The following is a 26077-nucleotide window of genomic DNA, read 5'->3' on the forward strand; positions in this document are numbered from 1 at the left end:
CGATGCTATTGCTACCACTGTGAAGGATGTTTAAGTATATCCACTCTTTATTTAATAGTATAGAATTTGTAGTTGGAAAATACCCTTTGGCTCATGAGTGTATATACAACTGATGTGGGAAAATTACTAATAATGAAAATTTTAAAATAATATAGATTTTGTTTGTAATAACTTGACCTTCTTTTGCACTCATATACAAAGTTTTGCGAAGGAAAAACTCCCGTCAACTTTAGGGCGAAAATAACAACAAAATTTCAAGAGAAAATGTGAATATTAACTTGTATATGGTGTTGTTTTTGTTCCACCAAGAATAGCATGAAAGTTATTCATTGACCAAACTTTTATATTAGTACAACAGAAGGTCTAGTTTATTTCAAAAAACAATTTTAGAATTTTTTGAATTTCGTCGTTTTTTTTGGAATCACTAAAAATCTGGCTTCAGATTTATAGCCTCCCATTGTGAATGTGTTTACTACCGGCAGATTAGTTGCAGCGAGCTTGAAGCAGAAGAGAGAGGCACGCTAGTCAGAAAACCCATTCGTTGAAACAGGCACTCGACATGAACGGAATCCAATCCCATATCCTATCTAGTTCTCTCCTCTTACACTCGCCACTCCTCTCTCCCTCGCGCTACTCCCACCTCCTCCCGATCGGGTCAAAGCCGCCGCGCCAAGGCACCTCCAGCGAGGATCCGATAAGTCGAGCGCCCAGTGCCCAGCACATCCTGCCTCCTTCCTACCATCCTTCCTCTCTTTCCTTCTTCCTCCTCTATTCCCCTCTCTCGGCTCTCGCCCTGTCTGTACAGGAACAATGGTGCCAAGCTCCATTTCCCCCACGCACCCGGCTCGGCTCACCCCGCTATGCTGATGATGTCCCAGCTAAGGGTCCTTTCGGCACGTGGACTCCCAGCCTGGTGGGCCGGGCCGAGGACCCCTTTGTCGGTTCCGTCCTATGCCACTTCGGGTGGCCCATGGTGGATAACAGAAAGATCCCACTAGACTTGTTGTACAAGACAAGAAGCTGGATTCGTGGAGAAATATGTCTCCTCGTACGTAGATGACTAGGATCTATGCACCATAGGACCCCCTGGTATGCTATATAAGTCGAGGGGCCAGGATCGTAGATAGACACACTAAAATCTCTCAATACTTTGTACTCTCATTACACTCCAGCACAATAAAGAACAAGCAAGATGTAGGGTTTATCTCCTTTGGAGAGCCTGAACCTGGGTAAATCATGTGTCCTTACTAACGTCCCAAGACACCTATCTTTGGATACCCTGCTAGGGGATGTGCCGGATTTAGCTCTAACGGGCGTCCATCTCTGGCCGGATCAGGCACCTGTGTCCCCACCCCCCCCCCCCCCCGACTCGCATCCGACCAAGCCCACTGCCAAACCTTCCATCAGCATCGCGAGGACCATCTCCGGAAGGATCCGGCATCGTCCCGCCCCTGCAACAGTGCCTCGCTCTGTCTGTGTCTGCAATTCGTCAAACCGGGACTAGGCATGGAGCTACGCCCCCAGCAACGGCATGTCGTGGATGTAGGGAGCTACTCGTCAAGGCGAACACCTGTTCATGCGTGCATGTAATTACTCAAGGTCGGTTGCACCATCATATTCGTCCAACGACAACGAGTATTTCCAGCTCTAGATTTCTCAATAAGGTTCAACTAGTTGACAATTTGTTTTGATTCAAAAGTTTCTAGATTACTCATGGAGAAGATTCATACTAGGACTATTATCTTTTTCCCTTCCCCTTAATTTCTCGTTTGAATTAAACTGGCATACACCCGATTACACTGAAATGGGAATTGCTAGACAACTGATGGAGAAGATCATCTGTCCCCTTTTTGATGTTTTAACATGATTTTAGGAAAAACAAATTTATGTCGCCATCATCTGTGCTTCTCACATGGCAAAACTTGGAATTATTTTCTCACTATAATTGCTAGGGTAACTTTCCAACAAAAACATTTTTTACAGTTGTCCATGTGAGCATTTTGTAAATTCTATACTTTGCGATGCAACTACATTGTATGGAATTTTTGAACATGTTGTCACTAGCGACATGATAGTTTTTAGCTTAGACATTCTTATAGCACGGGAAATATATTCATTCTAAGTTCATTTACATGACAACTATTGAATATTTGTTTCATGTGAATGTGCAATAATATTCTACAATTGATATCTTCTGTATTACTTAGATGGCAAATCTTAGATTTTCGTTCTTTTACAACTGCCATGGCGAATTTTAAAGATGTTTTGCACATGGCAAAATTAGTTCAATTCATAATTAGTTAAAGTTTTTTTACCCTGACAAAAACTTTTTAAAACTCTTTGCAATGCATCGAATCCAAGTTTTTTCCACGTAACCAACACAATTTTGCCATGACAAAAATCTCATTACTTTTTGCCATGCCACTAATACAATTTTTTGCCATTTCACCTACACAATTTTTGCGATGGCAAAATTTTTATAACTTTTTCCATGTCACCAACACAATTTTTCGTCATGCAATAAAACTTATAATTTTTCCATGTTACCAATACAATTTTTGCCATTTCACCAACACAAATCTTGCCATGGCAAAAAACTATAACATTTTTTCCATGTCACTCAATTTTTTTGGCCATGGCAAAAATCTGTCACTATATATCATGTTCAACACCTCGTGATTTGTTTTCCATAAAACCGTGAAAACACAAACCCTTTTTCAGACAAAACTTTTTTGAAAGCAGAATCCTCAATTACAACCATAAACTTTTTCGCTGAGTTACCATGATATATAGAACATTTTTCCATCAAAGTTTGCCATGGCCCATGGAAAAAAATTAAATCCGCATGTTTTCTTGTTTAATACCATGGCATTTTACCCTAAATATGTTGTTTTTCTGCATATTAATGTGCAATTTTATTTTATATTCTATGGCGAATTCATTGAGTATACCATGGTAAATGTTTAACTATGTCATGTCAATTTTCTCTATGTACTTTACCTCTTCTGCGTGCATCTAAGAAAAATGCAAGTAAATTTGTGTATTGAAAGATCTCAAACTTAATTCTTTTTGATATATTGATATGGCATTTTCAGGAAAAAAATACATGCACAATGGCAAATTGTGTAGAAATCTCTTTTGTTCTAATCTCTATGTCCATCTTTCCAATTTCTTGTTTTTCATATATCATGACAGTTAAAGATTTTTTTAGTAAGTCCTAGATTATTTCCATGGAGTATTTTTTTTTGGTCCAGTGCATTTTTAGCGTTTTTGTTTTTCTCTATTTTGTTGGGAGAGGCTGGAGCAGTTTTTGGGCCCACAACATTATGATTCTTGTTTTTCGGCTGGTCCGCTTGAGGCCATTGGGCTGGTCGGTTGGAGGCCATTGGCCCAACGTCATATCAGTATTGTTTCTCTTTCATATAAGATGTATGTACACCCAAAAGCCAAACGTGCTTCATGATGGGGCAGAAGATCCAGGAAGAGGTGCTATTAGTTTTGAATGGTGGTGATATCCCGAGTGGCTGGAATGAAACAACGATTGTGTTGATCCCCAAGGTAAAGAATCCAGAATCCCTTGCTCAATATAGGCCGATAAGTCTCTGTAATGTCCTCTATAAGCTGATATCAAAGGTTTTGGCCAACCGTTTGAAGGTGGTGCTCCTAGAGTTAATTTCACCTACCCAGTCTGCCTTCATTCCTGGGCGAATGATCACAGATAATGTGTTGTTGGCATATGATATTACCCACCTGATGCATAAGAGGAAGGGAGGCAGACACAGACTCGTTGCGGTGAATCTTGACATGAGTAAGGCGTATGATAGGGTGGAATGGGATTTTCTGGAGAGAATGATGCACACTATGGGTTTTGATCCGGCATGGGTGAGTCTGATTATGCTTTGTGTCTGATCTGTTTCGTATCGCGTAAGATATAATAGGAAACTGACTGAGGTTTTCCTCCCACGGCGAGGTCCGCGGCAAGGCGATCCATTATCACCATATCTGTTCATCTTGTGCGCGGAGGCGTTCTCAATCCTGTTGCAACTAGCCGAGCTGGAGGGCTCGATTGAAGGGGTACAAATTTGTGCTGGGGCTCCAAGGATCAACCACCTATTCTTCGCCGATGACTCGTTAATTGTCATGGAGGCAAAAACAGAGAGTGCAACTCGTCTTCAAGAGATCCTCGCGTTGTATGAGGTTCAGTCTGGCCAGAAAATCAATAGGGACAAATCTTGTGCTTTCTTCAATAAGGGAACAAACAACCACAACAAACAGCACGTGCTGCATGTCCTTGGCATACCTTTTGAATCACAGAATGAGCGGTATCTCAGGTTACCGGTGCACATTGGGGCAGCCAGGAGTAAGGAATTTGAGTACATAAAGGAAAATATCTTGAGAAGAATCCATGGATGGATAGAGAAGCTCTTGTCCAAAGTAGGTGAGGAAACACTAATTAAAGCGGTTGCCCAAGCAATACCCACATATGCAATGTCCTGCTTCGATCTTACAAAGAACTTATGTGAAGAGATCACCTCCATGATCTGTCGTTACTAGTGGAGCCAGCAGGATGGCTAGCACAAGTGTCACTGGATTGGGCAAGAGAGATTGATGAAAGCAAAGAGGGACGGAGGCCTTGGCTTCCGTGACCTTCACAGTTTCAACATGGCGATGCCTGCACGACAATGTTGGAGACTAACTCAAAACCCAGAATCGTTATGTGATGTGGTTCTCAAAGCCAAATATCACCCGAACTGCTCTATTCTAGAGGCGACAGAACAAGAGGGCATGTCCTACACATGGAGGAGTATACTCCGGGGAAGAGATTTGCTGAAGGAGGGCATCGTGTGGCGAATTGGGGATGGAATGCAAGTGAACCCATGGACCGATCCATGGCTGCCGAGGGGATCAACCAGGAGGCCTGTCACTCTACAGGGACACTCCATTATCACCAAGGTCAACGAACTGATTGACACAGTTTCAGAAACTTGGGATGAGGAGCTGGTAAAAGAGCTATTCACTGAAGATGATGCAAAGGTTATCCTGGAAATACCCTTGAGAGCGGATATGGAGGACTTTATCTCCTGGCATTATGACAAAAAGGGGGTGTTTTCTATCAAATCTGCATATCACCTAGGAGTGAGCCTAAAGGAGTCTCGTCAATGTCAAGATGCAGGAACATCTAGTCAGCAGGGGCATAGCTCGGCGATCTGGAATCAAATCTGGCAGCTTGAACTCCCAGGCAAAGTCCGCATGTTCTTGTGGCGTCTGGCTCACAACAGTCTACCAACCCAGATGAATATCAAAAGGAAGCATATTGAACTTGACACGAGATGTCCCATGTGCTGGAGGCTTGATGAAGATGGAGGGCATTTATTCTTCAAATGTAAGAAGGTGAAAGCTGTTTGGAGAGAACAATTTCTGGAGGATGCTCGCGTCTCCCTCAGCCAGTGCCAAAGATCCACAAGATATGATACGCCAGGTTTGCGCTATGCAGCGAGAAAAGAAGTTGCGTGTGGCTGTGCTCCTATGGGACTGGTGGACGTCGAGGAACAAAGCCAATGCAGGTGAAGTACAGAAGACAGCAGCAGAAATCAGTTCTTTCATCACAAAACACTTGACTGATTTCACTTCAGTGCACATTCAGAAAACGCCTCAGCTGCAACAACCCCAGGTTTGGGTCCCTCCAGCTACAAACTTGATCAAGATCAATATGGATGCTGCTTTTCATGTGGAGTCTGAGACTGGTGTTGAAGGAAATATGCCCTAGAGGCAATAATAAAGTTATTATTTATTTCCTTATTTCATGATAAATGTTTATTATTCATGCTAGAATTGTATTATCCGGAAACATAATACTTGTGTGAATACATAGACAAACTAAACGTCACTAGTATGCCTCTACTTGACTAGATCATTAATCAAAGATGGTTATGTTTCCTAACCATAGACATGTGTTGTCATTTGATTAATGGGATCACATTATTAGGAGAATGATGTGATTGACATGACCCATTCCATTAGCTTAGCACCCGATCGTTTAGTATGTTGCTATTGCTTTCTTCATGACCTATACATGTGTTGGGGAACGTAGTAATTTCAAAAAATTTCCTACGCACACGCAAGATCATGTGATGCATAGCAACGAGAGGGGAGATTATGATCTACATACCTAGTAGATCGACAACGGAAGCGTTTGGTTGATGTAATCGTACGTCTTCACGGCCCGACCAATCAAGCACCGAAACTACGGCACCTCCGAGTTTTAGCACACGTTCAGCTCGATGACGATCCCCGGACTCCGATCCAGCAAAGTATCGGGGAAGAGTTCCGTCAGCACGACGGCGTGGTGACAATCTTGATGTACTACTGCAGCAGGGCTTCGCCTAAACTCCGCTACAATATTATCGAGGACTATGGTGGCTGGGGCGCCGCACACGGCGAAGGAAAAGATCACGTGGATCAACTTGTGTGTCCATGGGGTGCCCCTGCCTCCGTATATAAAGGACTAAAGGGGGGAGGCTGGCCGGCCAAGGAGGGCGCGCCAGGAGAGTCCTACTCCCTCTGGGAGTAGGATCCCCCCCCCAATCCTAGTTGCAATAGGATTCGCGGAGGGGGGAAAAGAGAGAGAGGGGCCGGCCCCCTCTCCTTGTCCTATTCGGACCAAGGGAGGGGAGGGCGCGCGGCCCATGAGGGGCTGCCTCTTCTCTTTTCCACTAAGGCCCATCATGGCCCATATAGCTCCCGGGGGGTTCCGGTAACCTCCCGGTACTCCGGTAAAATCCCGATTTCACCCGGAACACTTCCGATATCCAAACATAGGCTTCCAATATATCAATCTTTATGTCTCGACCATTTCGAGACTCCTCGTCATGTCCGTGATCACATCCGGGACTCCGAACAACCTTCGGTACATCAAAATGCATAAACTCATAATATAACTGTCATCGTAACCTTAAGCGTGCGGACCCTACGGGTTCGAGAACAATGTAGACATGACCGAGACATGTCTCCGGTCAATAACCAATAGCGGGACCTGGATGTCCATATTGGCTCCTACATATTCTACGAAGATCTTTATCGGTCAGACCGCATAACAACATACGTTGTTCCCTTTGTCATCGGTATGTTACTTGCCCGAGATTCGATCGTCGGTATCTTAATACCTAGTTCAATTTCGTTACCGGCAAGTCTCTTTACTCGTTCCGTAATACATCATCTCACAACTAACTCATTAGTTGCAATGCTTGCAAGGCTTATGTGATGTGCATTACCGAGAGGGCCCAGAGATACCTCTCCGACAATCGGAGTGACAAATCCTAATCTCGAAATACGCTAACCCAACATGTACCTTTGGAGACACCTGTAGAGCTCCTTTATAATCACCCAGTTACGTTGTGACGTTTGGTAGCACACAAAGTGTTCCTTCGGCAAACGGGAGTTGCATAATCTCATAGTCATAGGAACATGTATAAGTCATGAAGAAAGCAATAGCAACATACTAAACGATCGGGTGCTAAGCTAATGGAATGGGTCATGTCAATCACATCATTCTCCTAATGATGTGATCCCGTTAATCAAATAACAACTCTTTTGTTTATGGTTAGAAAACATAACCATCTTCGATTAACGAGCTAGTCAAGTAGAGGCATACTAGTGACACTTTGTTTGTCTATGTATTCACACAAGTATTATGTTTCCGGTTAATACAATTCTAGCATGAATAATAAACATTTATCATGATATAAGGAAATAAATAATAACTTTATTATTGCCTCTAGGGCATATTTCCTTCAGTCTCCCACTTGCACTAGAGTCAATAATCTAGTTCACATCGCCATGTGATTTAACAGCAATAGTCACATCACCATGTGATTAACACCCATAGTTCACATCGATATGTGATCAACACCCAAAGGGTTTACTAGAGTCAATAATCTAGTTCACATCGCTATGTGATTAACACCCAAAGAGTACTAAGGTGTGATCATGTTTTGCTTGTGAGATAATTTTAGTCAACGGGTCTGTCACATTCAGATCCGTAAGTATTTTTGCGAATTTCTATGTCAACAATGCTCTGCACGGAGCTACTCTAGCTTATTGCTCCCACTTTCAATATGTATCTAGATCGAGACTTAGAGTCATCCAGATCTATGTCAAAACTTGCATCGACGTAACTTTTTACGACGAACCTTTTTGTCACCTCCATAATTGAGAAATATTTCCTTATTCCACTAAGGATAATTTTGACCGCTGTCCAGTGATCTACTCTTAGATCACTATTTTACTCCCTTGCTTAACACAGTGTAGGGTATACAATAGATCTGGTACACAGCATGGCATACTTTATAGAACCTATGGCTGAGGCATAGGGAATGACTTTCATTCTATTTCTATCTTCTACCGTGGTCGGGCTTTGAGTCTTACTCAATTTCACACCTTGCAACACAGGCAAGAACTCTTTCTTTGACTGTTCCATTTTGAACTACTTCAAAATCTTGTCAAGGTATGTACTCATTGAAAAACTTATCAAGCGTCTTGATCTATCTCTATAGATCTGGATGCTCAATATGTAAGCAGCTTTACCGAGGTCTTTCTTTGAAAAACTCCTTTCAAATATTCCTTTATGCTTTCTAGAAAATTATACATTATTTCCGATCAACAATATGTTGTTCACATATACTTATCAGAAATGTTATAGTGCTCCCACTCACTTTCTTGTAAATATAGGCTTCACCGCAAGTCTGTATAAAACTATATCCTTTGATCAACTTATCAAAGCGTATATTCCGACTCCGAGATGCTTGCACCAGTCCATAGATGGATCGCTGAAGCTTGCATATTTTGTTAGCACCTTTAGGATTGACAAAACCTTCTGGTTGCATCATATACAACTCTTCTTTAATAAATCCATTAAGGAATGCAGTTTTGTTTATCCATTTGCCAGATTTCATAAAATGCGACAATAGCTAACATGATTCGGACAGACTTAAGCATAGATACGAGTGAGAAACTCTCATCGTAGTCAACACCTTAAACTTGTCGAAAACCTTTTGCGACAATTCTAGCTTTGTAGATAGTAACACTAGTATCAGCGTCCGTCTTCCTCTTGAAGATCCATTTATTTTCTATGGCTTGCCGATCATCGGGCAAGTCAACCAAAGTCCACACTTTGTTCTCATACATGGATCCCATCTCAGATTTCATGGCCTCAAGCCATTTCTCGTAATTTGGGCTCATCATCGCTTCCTCATAGTTCGTAAGTTCGTCATGGTCTAGTAACATGACTTCCAGAACAGGATTATCGTACCACTCTGGTGCGGATCTCACACTGGTTTACCTACGAGATTCGGTAGTAACTTGATCTGAAGTTACATGATCATCATCATTAGCTTCCTCACTAATTGGTGTAGTAGTCACAGGAACAGATTTCTGTGATGAACTACTTTCCAATAAGGGAGCAGGTACAGTTACCTCATCAAGTTCTACTTTCCTCCCACTCACTTCTTTCGAGAGAAACTCCTTCTCTAGAAAAACTCCGAATTTAGCAACAAAAGTCTTGCCTTCGGATTTGTGATAGAAGGTGTACCCAACAGTCTCCTTTGGGTATCCTATGAAGACATATTTCTCCGATTTGGGTTTGAGCTTATCAGGATGAAACTTTTTCATATAAGCATCACAATCCCAGACTTTAAGAAACGACAACTTTGGTTTCTTGCCAAACCACAGTTCAGATTGTGTCGTCTCAACGGACTTAGATGGTGCCCTTTTAAACGTGAATGCAGCTGTCTTTAATGCATAACCCCAAAACGATAGTGGTAGATCGAAAAGAGACATCATAGATCGCACCATATCTAATAAAGTACGGTTATAATGTTCGGACACACCAATATGTTGTGGTGTTCCAGGTGGCGTGAGTAGTAAAACTATTTCACATTGTTTTAACTGAAGGCCAAACTCGTAACTCAAATATTTTACCTCTGCGATCATATCGTAGAAACTTTTATTTTCTTGTTACGATGATTCTCCAATTCACTCTGAAATTCTTTGAACTTTTCAAATATTTCAGACTTGTGTTTCATTAAGTAGATATACCCATATCTGCTCAAATCATCTGTGAAGGTCAGAAAATAATGATACCCGCTGCGAGCCTTAACACTCATCGGATCTCATACATCAGTATGTATTATTTCCAATAAGTCAGTTGCTCGCTCCATAGTTCCGGAGAACGATGTTTTAGTCATCTTGCCCATGAGGCATGGTTCACAAGCATCAACTGATTCATAATCAAGTGATTCCAAAAACCCATTAGCATGGAGTTTCTTCATGCGCTTTACACCAATATGACCTAAACGGCAGTGCCACAAATAAGTTGCACTATCATTATTAACTTTGCATTTTTTGGTTTCAATATTATGATTATGTGTATCACTACGATCGAGATCCAACGAACTATTTTCATTGGGTGTGTAACCATATAAGGTTTTATTCATGTAAACAGAACAACAATTTATTCTCTTACTTAAAAGAATAACCGTATTACAATAAACATGATCAAATCATATTCATGCTCAACGCAAACACCAAATAACACTTATTCAGGTTCAACACTAATCCCGAAAGTATAGGGAGTGTGCGATGATGATCATATCAATCTTGGAACCACTTCCAACACACATCGTCACTTCACCCTTAACTAGTCTCTGTTTATTCTGCAACTCCCGTTTCGAGTTACTAATCTTAGCAACTGAACTAGTATCAAATACTGAGGGGTTGCTATAAACACTAGTAAAGTACACATCAATAACATGTATATCAAATATACTTATGCTCACTTTGCCATCCTTCTTATCTGCCAATCACTTGGGGTAGTTCCGCTTCCATTGACCAGTCCCTTTGCAGCAGAAACACTTAGTCTCAGGCTTAGGACCAGACTTGGGCTTCTTCACTTGAGCAGCAACTTGCTTGATGTTCTTCTTGAAGTTCCCCTTCTTCCCTCTGCCCTTTTCTTGAAACTAGTGGTCTTGTCTACCATCAACACTTGATGTTTTTCTTGATTTCTACCTTTGTCAATTTCCGCATTACGAAGAGCTTGGGAATCGTTTCCGTTATCCCTTGCATATCATAGTTCATCACGAAGTTCTATTAACTTGGTGATGGTGACTAGAGAATTCTATCAATCACTATCTTATCTGGAAGATTAACTCCCACTTGATTCAAGCGACTGTAGTACTCAGACAATCTGAGCACATGCTCACTAGTCGAGCGATTCTCCTCCATCTTTTAGCTATAGAACTTGTTGGAGACTTCATATCTCTCAACTCGGGTATTTTGCTTGAAATATTAACTTCAACTCCTCGAACATCTCATATGCTCCATGACGTTCAAAACGTCTTTGAAGTCCCGATTCTAAGCCATTAAGCATGGTGCACTAAACTATCAAGTAGTCATCATATTGAGCTAGCCAAACGTTCATAACGTCTGCATCTGCTCCTGCAATGGGTCCGTCACCTAGCGGTGCATCAAGGACATAATTCTTCTGTGCAGCAATGAGGATAAACCTCAGATCACGGATCCAATCCGCATCATTGCTACTACCATCTTTCAACACAATTTTCTCTAGGAACATATCAAAATAAACACAGGGAAGCAACAACGCGAGCTATTGATCTACAACATAATTTGCAAAATACTACCAGGACTAAGTTCATGATAAATTTAAGTTCAATTAATCATATTACTTAAGAACTCCCACTTAGATAGACATCCCTCTAATCCTCTAAGTGATCACGTGATCCAAATCAACTAAACCATGTCCGATCATCACGTGAGATGGAGCAGTTTCATTGGTGAACATCACTATGTTGATCATATCTACTATATGATTCACGCTCGACCTTTCGGTCTCCGTGTTCCGAGGCCATATCTGTATATGCTTGGCTCGTCAAGTATAACCTGAGTATTCCGCGTGTGCAACTGTTTTGCACCCGTTGTATTTGAACGTATAGCCTATCACACCCGATCATCATGTGGTGTCTCAGCACGAAGAACTTTCGCAACGGTGCATACTCAGGGAGAACACTTCTTGATAATTAGTGAGAGATCATCTTAAAATGCTACCGTCAAACTAAGCAAAATAAGATGTATAAAAGATAAACATCATATGCAATCAAAATATGTGACATGATATGGCCATCATCATCTTGCTTCTTTGATCTCCATCTCCAAAGTACTGTCATGATCTATATCGTCACCGGCATGACACCATGATCTCCATCATCTTGATCTATATCAATGTGTCGTCGCGTGGTCGTCTCGCCAACAATTGCTCTTGCAACTATTGCTATCGCATAGCGATAAAGTAAAGCAATTATTGGACGCTTGCATCTCATGCAATAGAGAGACAACCATAAGGATTTTGCCAGTTGCTGATAACTTCAACAAAACATGATCATCTCATACAACAACTTATATCTCATCACGTCTTGACCATATCACATCACAACATGCCCTGCAAAAACAAGTTAGACGTCCTCTACTTTGTTGTTGCAAGTTTTACGTGGCTGCTACGGGCTTAAGCAAGAACCAATCTTACCTATGCATCAAAACCACAACGATAGTTTGTCAAGTTGGTGTTGTTTTAACCTTCGCAAGGACCGGGCGTAGCCACACTCAGTTCAACTAAAGTTGGAGAAACTGTCACTCGCAAGCCACCTATGTGCAAAGCACGTCGGGAGAACCGGTCTCGCGTAAGTGTACGCGTAATGTCGGTCCGGGCCGCTTCATCCAACAATACCGCCGAACCAAAGTATGACATGCTGGTAAGCAGTATGACTTATATCGCCCACAACTCACTTGTGTTCTACTCGTGCATATAACATCAACACATAAAACCTAGGCTCTGATGCCACTGTTGGGGAACGTAGTAATTTCAAAAAAAATTCCTACGCACATGCAAGATCATGTGATGCATAGCAACGAGAGGGGAGAGTATTATCTACATACCTAGTAGATCGACAACGGAAGCATTTGGTTGATGTAGTCGTACGTCTTCACGGCCCGACCGATCAAGCACCGAAACTACGGCACCTCCGAGTTTTAGCACACGTCCAGCTCGATGACGATCCCCGGACTCCGATCCAGCAAAGTGTCGGGGAAGAGTTCCGTCAGCACGGCGACGTGGTGACGATCTTGATGTACTACTGCAGCAGGGCTTCGCCTAAACTCCGCTACAATATTATCAAGGACTATGGTGGCTGGGGCGCCGCACACGGCTAAGGAAAAGATCATGTGGATCAACTTGTGTGTCCATGGGGTGCCCCTGCCTCCGTATATAAAGGACTAAAGGGGGGAGGCTGGCCGGCCAAGGAGGGCGCGCCAGGAGAGTCCTACTCCCTCTGGGAGTAGGATTCCCCCCCCCCCCCAATCCTAGTTGGAATAGGATTCGCGGAGGGGGGGAAGAGAGAGAGGGGCCGGCCCCCTCTCCTTGTCCTATTCGGACCAAGGGAGGGGAGGGGCGCGCGGACCATGAGGGGCTGCCTCTTCTCTTTTCCACTAAGGCCCATCATGGCCCATACAGCTCCCGGGGGGTTCCGGTAACCTCCCGGTACTCCGGTAAAATCCCGATTTCACCCGGAACACTTCCGATATCCAAACATAGGCTTCCAATATATCAATCTTTTTGTCTCTACCATTTTGAGACTCCTCGTCATGTCCGTGATCACATCCGGAACTCCGAACAACCTTCGGTACATCAAAATGCATAAACTCATAATATAACTGTCATCGTAACCTTAAGCGTGCGGACCCTACGGGTTCGAGAACAATGTAGACATGACCGAGACATGTCTCCGGTCAATAACCAATAGCGGGACCTGGATGCCCATATTGGCTCCTACATATTCTACGAAGATCTTTATCGGTCAGACCGCATAACAACATATGTTGTTCCCTTTGTCATCGGTATGTTACTTGCCCGAGATTCGATCGTCGGTATCTCAATACCTAGTTCAATCTCGTTACCGGCAAGTCTCTTTACTCGTTCCGTAATACATCATCTCACAACTAATTCATTAGTTGCAATGCTTGCAAGGCTTATGTGATGTGCATTACTGAGAGGGCCCAGAGATACCTCTCCGACAATCGGAGTGACAAATCCTAATCTCAAAATACGCTAACCCAACATGTACCTTTGGAGACACCTGTAGAGCTCCTTTATAATCACCCAGTTACGTTGTGACGTTTGGTAGCACACAAAGTGTTCCTCCGGCAAACAGGAGTTGCATAATCTCATAGTCATAGGAACATGTATAAGTCATGAAGAAAGCAATAGCAACATACTAAACGATCGGGTGCTAAGCTAATGGAATGGGTCATGTCAATCACATCATTCTCCTAATGATGTGATCCCGTTAATCAAATAACAACTCTTTTGTTTATGGTTAGGAAACATAACCATCTTCGATTAACGAGCTGGTCAAGTAGAGGCATACTAGTGACACTTTGTTTGTCTATGTATTCACACAAGTATTATGTTTCCGGTTAATACAATTCTAGCATGAATAATAAACATTTATCATGATATAAGGAAATAAATAATAACTTTATTATTGCCTCTAGGGCATATTTCCTTCAACATGTTCCTATGACTACGAGATTATGCAACTCCCGTTTGCCGGAGGAACACTTTGTGTGCTACCAAACGTCACAATGTAACTGGGTGATTATAAAGGAGCTCTACAGGTGTCTCCAAAGGTACATGTTGGGTTGGCGTATTTCGAGATTAGGATTTGTCACTCCGATTGTCGGAGAGGTATCTCTGGGCCCTCTCGGTAATGCACATCATATAAGCCTTGCAAGCATTGCAACTAATGAGTTAGTTGCGATATGGTGTATTACGAAACGAGTAAAGAGACTTGCCGGTAACGAGATTGAACTAGGTATTGAGATACCGACGATCAATCTCGGGCAAGTAACATACCGATGACAAAGGGAACAACGTATGTTGTTATGCGGTCTGACCGATAAAGATCTTCGTAGAATATGTGGGAGCCAATATGAGCATCCAGGTTCCGCTATTGGTTATTGACCGGAGACGTGTCTCGGTCATGTCTACATTGTTCTCGAACCCGTAGGGTCCGCACGCTTAAGGTTTCAATGACAGTTATATTATGAGTTTATGAGTTTTGATGTATCGAAGGAGTTCGGAGTCCCGGATGAGATCGGGGACATGACGAGGAGTCTCGAAATGGTCGAGACGTAAAGATCGATATATTGGACGACTATATTCGGACATCGGAAAGGTTCCGAGTGATTCGGGTATTTTTGGAGGTACCGGGGAGTTACGGGAATACGAGGAAGAAGCAATGGGCCTTAATGGGCCTTAGTGGGAAGGACCGGGAGGTGGCACGCGCCCCTGCCAAGCCCAGTCCGAATTGGACAAGGGGTTTGGGGCGCGGCCCCTCTCTCCCTTCCTTCCCCTCTTCCCCCCTTTCCCCCCTTTCCCCCCTTCTCCTAGTTGGACTAGGAAAGGAGGAAACCTACTCCAACTAGGAGTAGGAATCCTACTCCCTGGCGCGCCCCTCCTAGGGCCGGCCTCCTCCCCCTTGCTTCTTTATATACGGGGGCAGGGGGCACCTCTAGACACACAAGTTGATCCACGTGATCATATTCTTAGCCGTGTGTGGTTCCCCCTTCCACCATAATCCTCGATAATATTGTAGCGGTGCTTAGGCGAAGCCCTGCGACGGTAGAACATCAAGATCGTCACCACGCCGTCGTGCTGACGGAACTCTTCCCCGACACTTTGCTGGATCGGAGTTCGGGGATCGTCATCGAGCTGAACGTGTGCTAGAACTCGGAGGTGCCGTAGTTTCGGTGCTTGATCGGTTGGGTCGTGAAGACGTACGACTACATCAACCGCGTTGTGCTAACGCTTCCGTTGTCGGTCTACAAGGGTACGTAGATCACACTCTCCCCTCTCGTTGCTATGCATCACCATGATCTTGCGTGTGCGTAGGAATTTTTTTGAAATTACTACGTTCCCCAACGGGTGTGTGGGGTTTTATCGCGAGAGACGAAACTGGCGCTTTCTTGGCGGCTGCTGCTGGCAAGATGAACCATGTAAGATCTGCTCTGCACGCGGAGGTGATCGCTTGTATGCGAGCTATTGAAGGGGCAGCTGACCTGGGTGCACAACGTATCAGTTTTGAATCAGACTGTTTGACAATGATTTCTGCACTTAAAGGGCGGGACTATGACGCTGCGGAGCTGGGAGTTCTCTTCAGAGAAGCAAGAAGCGTGTGCCATGCCTCTTTTGTTTTCTCTGAGTTCATGTTTTGTCCCCGGAACTGTAACCATGTGGCGCATGCTTTGGCCCAGCTTGCTATGGGTGCTGCTGAACCACTTCATGTGTGGGCGAATGTTGCCCTAGGCTTTGTTTCTGTTTTGGTGAACGCTGATACGGCTTCCCAAGTTTAAGTGGAATATAATTTGTTCCTTCTAAAAAAAGCCAAACGTGCTTGTCGACCCCTACATTATGTTTAGGAGGTTTCTTGTCCCGTGAGAGTATAACCATCCCGAGACGCTCAATAGTCAATACAATACTGCTTATCCTCTGATTCCCATCCTTCCGCGGAGAGCTTATCGGAGCAAGTACAATAAAGTGATATAAGCAGGCTACAAGGAATCAATTAAGGCATGTACAATGCTTGATAAGACAGTCTTATCTTAAGTCTTGCATGTAATTTAGAGATGATAAAAGAGTATGTCTATAATGGGTTATATCTTAGCCTTATCTTCAATAACTAGCAATTCGTTAAAACATGGTGAGACAAATTGTGCTAAGAGATCATCTCTTGTTTTATCTTAAATAAGAGAAGACAAGTCTTTTCTTATGAGTTTTCTCTTCTCCACCTCATCATTTATCCTACGTGACACTCCTAAGATAGCACCATTGTACATGCCCTTATTATATCTTTGCTTAGTTGGAGTAGAGAAAAGATGAGAGATAAGGAAAGTGTGTTGTAGGATAAGAGCCGGCTATAGCACGACCCTAGACACTTTGTGAGATTGTAAGGTGAGCTAGCTACTAATAAAGTAATGCATATTAAAACTTACTATTATACATTTCGGTTATAATGTTGAATCTACATGACATGACAACTCCTTATAGCCGATTATTGGCTATATTACAACGTGGATTTTGTGAATATGGTTCCACGCGCACCCCTACGAATAGTAAATTCAGAAAATTACTAGAAAAAATCTAAAAGTTTTTTATAATATACATAGTCAACCAGTATACTCGGGTATGAAGTTTTACGAAGAAATCACATTCGCGGTGATTGGGAAAAAATGACAAAATCAAAGCTACATTAAAAAACTGTTTGGTGAATAGTATGATCCCAATTGTTTTTACTTCACTAAGAATACCATGGGTGTCAGTACATCACGAAACTTCACACATAAGTAGAACAATTTTGCTAAGTCTCTACTTTGATTTTACAGGAAGATTCGTAAAAAAGGTTATTTTCAGTTTTTTTCTTTTTCTTCTTACATACTATATCACTTGACTGAGACTTGGTTAAGTTTCAGTCGACTGAGACCTAGTCACGCCCTAAGTAGAATGGTCGATTAAGTTTCATGCCCTGAAATTTCAGATTTTTTTGTAATCTTTTCCAAAAGAAAAAACTGAATTTACTCTTCACATGGGTTAGTTGTATTACCGCAAATCAAGTTCAGCTTATCGTACGTGTCCATTTATTAGCCGATGCTGTGGTCCAAAATCTAAACGTCAAACGGCAAGAAGCGAAGGGTGTATCCGGCACGGGCACGTAGGAACCCCGCGCCATGGAGTAAACAACGTGGATGCGGATGTCCATCGCCAGGAAAACCCAAAAGAAACTTTGATGTGAGCGTCCGGTGGAATACAGAATGTAGTGTGCACCAAAAAAGATGTAGGCGTGGCCAATGGTCGAAGCTAGCCGTTGCGTCGTCGCTCCACTTTTCTCGGCGTGGAACGGGACCCGAAATCCACACGAGCTGGCTATAGCTGCTACCGGTTACGAAATGTGCTTGTCGTGAGCACGGGCACCGTCGTCCTCCGGACGGCGCCCCCATATTTTTCTTGAGAAAGTGACGGCCCCTCTATATCTAAACAGTGTGCCTACCTCGCCGGTGCCAGGCTACACGTAGTACGTACTTGCGTCGAATTCTTTGTGGAGTGGTCATCTCCACTGTGCACCGACGCTGATGGACGTATACCGGCACAAAAAAGAAACGCACGTACCGACCATAACTACACACGATCGTATGACCACCGTACAGTGCGCATGCCACCGTCGCGGCGGCCGCTTGACCGAGCTACAGTGCGCGCAACCACCGGCCATGGTGGTTGCAACGAGCGTCGTGCGCGGCGGTGCGAGCGTCTCCCCGAGGAGGAGGAGGAGGAGGAGGAGGAGGGAAAACACGTACGTACGCGTGGCGTCAAAACGGAGGCGAATAGTTTAAGGCCGGGCTCCGGAGGAGTCGCTGCGGCGAGGTACGGTTGCTCGACGTCGCGCGCATCTCCACGCCGGCCCCTTGGCCCGTCCCGCTTGGCCACATCCCCCCCTTGGCTCGCCGCGCCAGATGCCCTAGCTTCTCGGCTCGCGGCAGGGTCGGTCGCCACCTCGGCCCTTGCCGGACCCCGGAGACCGCACCTTCGGATGGATTCCTTTGCTTTACGGTGACCGGCCGATCGATCTAGGGCACCCGGCATCCACCATGGCCACTGCCATTATTGGTTCCTAGAAGGCTTTAATCGCCTTTTTATGTTGCGCCCCCACAGACACGAGCGGGAGCAGAGTCAAAACCCCGCCCCGCGCGCACCCCCTATATATACGCCCCTCCGCCCTCTCACCTCTCGCCACCTCCCTTCCCTCTACCCCTTGAACCAGCACCGCCGGCCCGTGCGTATGGGAGGACCTCCCGCGGCGCCGCGGCAGGAGGAGGAGGGCGCTGTGGTGGTGACGGAGCTGGAGGTGCGCGTGCAGCTGCTGGCCTCCGGCGGCGGCGGCGGCGGCGCGTACAACATCAACGACAACGCCGACATCCTGTCCGAGATCCTGGCGCGCCTCGACGGCCGCTCGCTCGCGTCCGCGGCCTCCGTCTGCCGCCTCTGGGCCGCCGTGTCGCGCCGGGACGCCGTCTGGGAGGCGCTCTGCCTCCGCCACGTGGGCCCGGCGTCCGGCCCCACCGCGGGCCACGCCACCCGCACCGTCGTGGCCGCGCTCGGCGGGTACCGCCGGCTCTACCGCCTCTGCCTTGGCCCGGCGCTCGACAGGCTCAGCCGCGCGGGCGCCCTCGCCCACGCGCAGGCCCGGGCGCGCCTGTCGCTCTCCCTCTCGCTGTCGCTCTTCTCCATCGACTGCTACGAGCGGCTAGGAGGCGGGAGCGGCGCCACTGCCGGCGCCGGCAGGCAGCAGCCTCCCTCGTCGCTGCTCTTCCTGTGCAAGCCCGTGGACGTGTCCTGATCAATGGCCGTATGATCCATCCTCAATGGCGTCGCGCTCCGGGCCGACGCACGCCGGCCGTACCCTCCCGACGCGCGGCGCGGTTGACAATGACATAGTGGTCTTTGTCCAATTTGCTCATTTTCATTTATTACTTATATTAGCACGGACCAATAAGGGTTAATTAATTGATTACGCATTTGTAGCTGTACCGCAGGGCCATTGAATATGGAAATAAACGAATGATTCTTTCTTTCTTTCTCAATGGATTGAGAGTGAGAGTGAGGGACCTTTCTCCGGTTTCCGATGGTTCCTCGGTGTACGCTTGGGCCTTGTTTGCGTCCGCTTGGCGACTTGCTGTTTCTCACCACTCGCCTTGTACCGCTCCCCGTGTTGTTGCTTCGTCTGGATGCTTGCGTGCAGCTCGCGCATGTGACCCAACCCATCCATCTGCTCCTCCTACTTAAGCTTAACTTACGTGGTAATCACCTCACCTCACCTCTCGCGACCGGGTGACGAACGGATGAATGAATCGGCGAGTGCTAATCACCTTTTGGTTTGCACGCAAGGGGCAAGCTGTTCGCTTCTACTCTACCGGATACGGGCATACGGCTAGCCCCAAAGCAGTCTTGCTGCTACTCCGGGGACCGCCGGTAATGGACCACTGGCTGCTTTGATTGCTGGATGTTTCTTTGGATAGCTCCTACTGCTGGATATTAGGCCGAATGAAACAACGGCAAAGTATAAGACACACACGGATGCGAGATCCTTTCTACTATGACTACCTCGAATGCTAGGGCCTCCTTTAGTTCACGTGATTCTTAGAAAAGGCATGAAATGGATAGGACTTGTCGCACGAAAGTATCGTACATGCCAACTATGCAGTTTAGATGAGGCGACATACAATTAAATGAAGAAAAAGAGGATTGAGTATCATCATATGATACTAGGGCTCTGCAATCTTCTGCTGCCTCGACGTTTCCCCAGACTTTCCCGAGCCAATGTGTCGGGCGATTAGGGTTTTAGGGTGGATTGGCCGTTTTGAGGATGTCAACGTCCGCCCAAGGGGGCAAGGAGAAGGAGTCCCTTGTTGCCGAGGGTGGCGAGAGCAAGATTAGCGGAGGAGCTTGAAAAGTTGTGGATCTCGGAGGAGGAGGCCACGCCACTGGTTCTTGATGATGAAGAAGATGGGGAGAAGGAGAAGTTGATGCTAGCGGGGAAGGTACTCCATCGCAATGTGTTTCATATCCAGCGCACATAGTCCAGCATGGGGAAACCCTAAAGGGTTGGTTTGTTTTATCGGAAGGAGAGAATATGTCTGTGGATCGTGATCGTGTGGGGGAAGGTTCGCCATGGCATGTGAGTCGCAACGCAGTTATTCTCTCAGCGTTTGATGAATGCATGTGACCTTCATAGTTGAGGTTTGATAAGCTACAGATGTGGGCTAGGGTTGCGAATCTCCCTTTTCAACTGTGCGAGATAAGTGGAGCAAATCTATTGCGGATCAGATGGATAAAAAGTTCTCATCGATTCAGTTTGATCATGCACCAGGCTACCTAAGGGAGAGAGACATAGTAGATGTTGAGAAGCACCTTTGAGGAGATGGATTCTTGATTGAATCAAAACGGAGAAAGTGTATGGATCCATATGATATCCAGTATGAGAACAATCCACATTTCTTTTCTTTTCATGTGGACGTCTTGGCCATTTAGATATCCATTGTCCAACGCTAGGTACAAGAGACAAGAATGGAGATATGCCCTTTGGAAAGGGTTTAGGCCACCAGATGTGAGTAAGAGGTCGGCTTCGAGCGAGAATTTGTCCAAATATCAACATAATGCTTAGAACAACAAGTCAGATACTCGAAATTCAAGCAGGGCGGCTAGTGGTGGAGTGGAGGTTACGTCCTCGGTCAAGAACAAAACTTTTCTGAACAATCGAAAGGGCGGTCCCGAGGCTCAGCATGTGTACAGAAGAGTTGAAACACCCTTGCTCATGAACACACCTCACTCAAACCAAGACAATAACAAGCATTTAGAGCAAAGTGGAGGGCCGTCTGTGTTAGGAGAATCAGGTGATGATGGGGAATGGGGGCAAAGAAGAAGATAACAACACCAATGAGCTCGGAAAATTTTCCAGCGGCCTCGATGCAGCCCTGCCTATGACAATGAGTTGCTTGAGTTGGAACTGCCGAGGGCTTGGCAACCTGGTGGTAGTTCGAGAGCTTTCCCACATTGTGAAGTAGGAAGAGCCAGTTCTCCTATTTGTCATCGAGACAAAAAAAACTTGGCGAAAAGAGTTGAGAGCTTGAAGTTTTTGCTCGGCTCTGCAGGTTGCTTCACAGTGAACAATGATGGTCTTAGTGGGGGAATTGGTTTATTCTGGTAACGCAACTAGTTTTTTATCTCAGGAATTATAGTTTAGCCCATATTGATGTTTCGTTTAAGAGAAAGGATCAAAACTCTTAAGAGTGGAGATTCACAGACTTCTATGGACCTCTGCGGGTGGAAGATAAACACCATAGTTGGAGATTTGTTCTTACGCTTTTTGCCATTAAGTATTCAGTGTGGCTTTGTGTTGGTGATTTTAATGAGACACTGGCTCTGAACATTTCTCTCGTGCGGCAAGACCTAAATGACTGATGAGAGTGTTCAGGGAGGCGAATGATGATTCCTCGCTTCAGGACCTAGGCATCAAGGACGTGGAGAGCATCAAGAGATGTGCATCAAGGACGTGGAAAGCAATTGTTGCTGGAAGAGAAGCTTTGGAAACCGGGATGATAGATCGAATTGGAGATGACACTTCAGTCTCATTCTGGGACGATAGGTGGATCTCGGGCTACTTGTCCTTGAAGCCTACGCTTCATATTGGCAATGCCATGTTGAATTTCGTATCGACCTTATTGATACTGATAATTTGTCGCGGAATATAGATGTGGTCACAAAGAACTTCATTGCCCCGGAAGCAATGCAATGCTAAACATACCGTTGAGACGGGCGGAAGGGAAGAACTCTGGGCTTGGGCTTCAGAAATGTTGGGGTGTCTATTATGTGAAATCCACGTATCTTTCTCTGGTGATTCGCAATGAGCATGTTGATCTTGAAGAAGTGACGACAAAAACTGCAGAGAGAGATAAACAATTATGGATAACCATTTGAAATTTTAATGTTGTGCCAGAGGTGAGAGTGTTCTGGTGGCGAGTGCTTTGGGCTAAATTCTACTGGTTGAATGCACTCTCAAACACACACATATTGCAACTTTGGCCTGGTGCAAAGTCTGCCTTGATGCAGACCAGGACATTATGCATGCACTATTGAAGTGTGGCACATGAGTTATTGCATGTCAAGCTCTCAGAGCTACATCGGAGTACGTGGTCAAGGGATATCCTCTGCTAAAAGGATCGATATGGTTGACTAGAGGGGGGTGAATAGGCAACTAACAATTTTTAGCTTTTCTTTAACAATTTAAACTTTGCATCAAAGTAGGTTGTCTAGATATGCAACTAGGTGAGCAACCTATATGATGCAACAAAGATAGGAACACAAGCAAGCAAGAGATATATCACAAATAAGCTTGCACAAGTAAAGGCACAAGATAACCAAGAGTGGAGCCGGTGGAGACGAGGATGTGTTACCGAAGTTCCTTCCCTTTGGGGGGGAGTACGTCTCCGTTGGAGCGGTGTGGAGGCACAATGCTCCCCAAGAAGCCACTAGGGCCACCGTATTCTCCTCACGCCCTCACACAATGCGAGATGCCGTGATTCCACTATTGGTGCCCTTGGAGGCGGCGACCGAACCTTTACAAACAAGGTTGGGGCAATCTCCACAACTCAATTGGAGGCTCCCAACGACACCACGAAGCTTCACCACAATGGACTATGGCTCAGCGGTGACCTCAACCGTCTAGGGTGCTGAAACACCCAAGAGTAACACGATCCGCAAGGGATTAGTGGGGGGAATCAAATTTCTCTTGATGGAAGTGTAGATCGGGGCCTTCTCAACCACACCCGAGCAAATCAACAAGTTTCATTGGCTAGGGAGTGAGATCGGACGAAAATGGAGCTTGGAGCAACAATGGAGCTTAGGGTTGGAAGAGGTAGTCAACTAGAGGAAGAAGACACCCCTTTTATAGCTTAGGACAAATATCCAACTGTTATCCACCTACCAGCCCGCGACCAGCGGTACTACCGCCCTAGACCAGCGGTACTACCGCAGGGCCACGCGGTACTTCCGCTTGCTGACAAGCGGTACTACCGCAAGGCCACGCGGTACTACCGTGAGGATCCGCGGTACTACCGCAGCAACAGCAGCAGCTAGGGCAGACCTGTAGCACAAGGGCTGAGGGCGGTACTGCCGCGGGCGCGATACTACCGCTCCCCCTTGCGGTACTACCACAAGGCAGGAAACCCCTAGCCTGGGAAGAGCGCGGATAAAGATACATCCGTGCCTACTTCCGCTGGTAAACGGAAGAAGCAAAAATCCGACACAGTACTACCACAGAGGAGCGGTACTACCACCAGACAGCTGAGCCAGGCCACGCACGGTACTACCACGCAAGGGATGCGGTACTACCGCAGTGGCGCGGATGTAAAAAATTACATCCGCCCCTACTACCGCGAAGGAGCGGTACTTGGCCTGGGGGCCACGGTACTGCGGCTCCAGAGGAGCGGTACTACCGTGGGCACCTGCGGTACTACCGCGCCGAAGTGCGGTACTACCGCGGGTGCCTGCGGTACTACCGCTCAACAACGAGCAGTACTACCGCAAGCCCACCAATAGCAACCAGGACAAGGAAAAGGAGGATCAACAGAGGATGCTCCAAAGTGCAGGGGAAAGGAGGCGACAAGGAAGAAAACGTGTACGTGATGATTCCACCCAAACCTTTCCGACGCGGACCCCCTCTTGATAGTACGGCTTTCCTACGACTCAAATCCACAAAAAAGAAACGTAGAAAAGACGCCGTCTTCAACAGTCTTCGAGGGACACCAAAACGTCTTGTGCCTAGCGATGAAACGTCTGAGAAACTCAAGGCACACGATTAGTCCGCAAAAGCATTGTCATCAATCACCAAAACACCTTAGGGATAAATATGCCCTTATAATCCCCCCCTTTTTGGTGGATTGATGACAATACGGGATTTGCACAGAGGAAATAAGGTTAAGCAAACGCAAACCCCTCCTTTCTAGAATATAGACGGGCTCCCCCTAGATGTGTGCTAACTAGATGGGTGCTTTGGACTGCACGACACACATACTAAGATCAAAGCTCCCCCTATATTATAGAGACAAGGCATATCTTGCAAAATTAAGGCTAACACTAGACAAGATAGTAAATACGAGCATAACAAGTAGCACAATCAAAAGCTCACTAGGATAGAATAGAGTTCATATGTCTTGCACCATATGAAGGATAAGTCTCAAAGGCACAAACTAAACCAAAGCAAACGACAAAGCAAACACCAAAGACGACACGACTCGCAAGCACGCAAATCCACGCAAATCCCTACACTCTCTCCCCCTTTGGCATCGAGACGCCAAAAAGGCAGAGAGGACACCTACACACAAGGGGTGGCTCAGGCAGAGAAATCATCCCAAAGCTCCTTGTGCTCCTCGTCAGACTCGGCGGCGGGGACGGTCTCCTCGATGTCCTCCTCAAAACTAGTCCACTTGAAACCTTGCTTCGCCATCCATGCAGCCTCTGGCGTGATGGCATCCTCAGAACCGCCAGAGACATCCTCTCCAAAGAGCCTCATGAACTTCTTGTTGCGGCGACGACTATCCTTGGATGCCACGTGAGTTCTGTACTGCCCCTTCGCCTGCATGCAGAAGAGAGTCTTCATCTTGTCCTTCAACTTCTTGGCCCACGACGGCTCAGAGGAAGGTTGGGAAGACCTAGCAGCACGGTCCTCAGCAACATCCTCTGCACCAGCCTCCTCCTCACCAACAGCCCTCCTAGCAGCAGACGCCTCAGCACGAGTAGTAGTGTTGGCCCAGTTGGGCTTGACGCGGAGACTAATGGACTCATGCCGAATCCAGTCTGGAGCAAGGAACTCATCACCAGGGTACATCTTCTCCCAAGTCATGGAGATCAACAAAAACATGTATGGTCCATAGATAGGTACCTTGCGGGTGTACACCGCAAATCGAAGCTCAAGTGGCTGAGTCTCAGACGTACGTGCCTCCGCGCACAGGAGCATTGATACGTCTCCGTCGTATCTATAATTTTTGATTGTTCCATGCCAATATTATTCAACTTTCATACACTTTTTGGCAACTTTTTATATTATTTTTGGGACTAACACATTGATCCAGTGCCCAGTGCCAATTCCTGTCTGTTGCATGTTTTTGGTTTCGCAGAATATCCATATCAAACGGAGTCCAAACGGGATAAAAACGGACGGAGCTTATTTTGGAAAATATGGAAAATTCGGAAGGAAAATCAACGTGAACCAATGCCCGAGGTGGTCACGAGGCAGGGGGCGCGCCCCCTACCCTCGTGAGCCCACCGTAAGGCGGTTGATGCTCTTCTTTTGCCGCAAGAAAGATAATATTCGGAAAAAAATCACGGCAAAGGTTTCAGGCCAATCGG

The 26077-nt window shown here is 45.8% G+C and overlaps 1 protein-coding gene across 1 annotated transcript; it reads left to right on the forward strand.

Annotated features, from left to right (window-relative positions):
- The first annotated feature begins 18748 nt into the window (after nt 1-18748).
- Nucleotides 18749-19747, forward strand: LOC125554108 (F-box protein SNE). Its single transcript, XM_048717716.2, has one exon. It carries the CDS (start codon nt 18810-18812, stop codon nt 19509-19511), a length of 702 nt encoding a protein of 233 aa, XP_048573673.2. The 5' UTR covers nt 18749-18809; the 3' UTR covers nt 19512-19747.
- Nucleotides 19748-26077: the final 6330 nt, after the last annotated feature.

Source organism: Triticum urartu, chromosome 4A (genome assembly GCF_056163025.1).
Source record: "Triticum urartu cultivar PI428250 chromosome 4A, HENAU_Tu73, whole genome shotgun sequence".
In the NCBI taxonomy this organism is placed as follows: domain Eukaryota; kingdom Viridiplantae; phylum Streptophyta; class Magnoliopsida; order Poales; family Poaceae; genus Triticum; species Triticum urartu.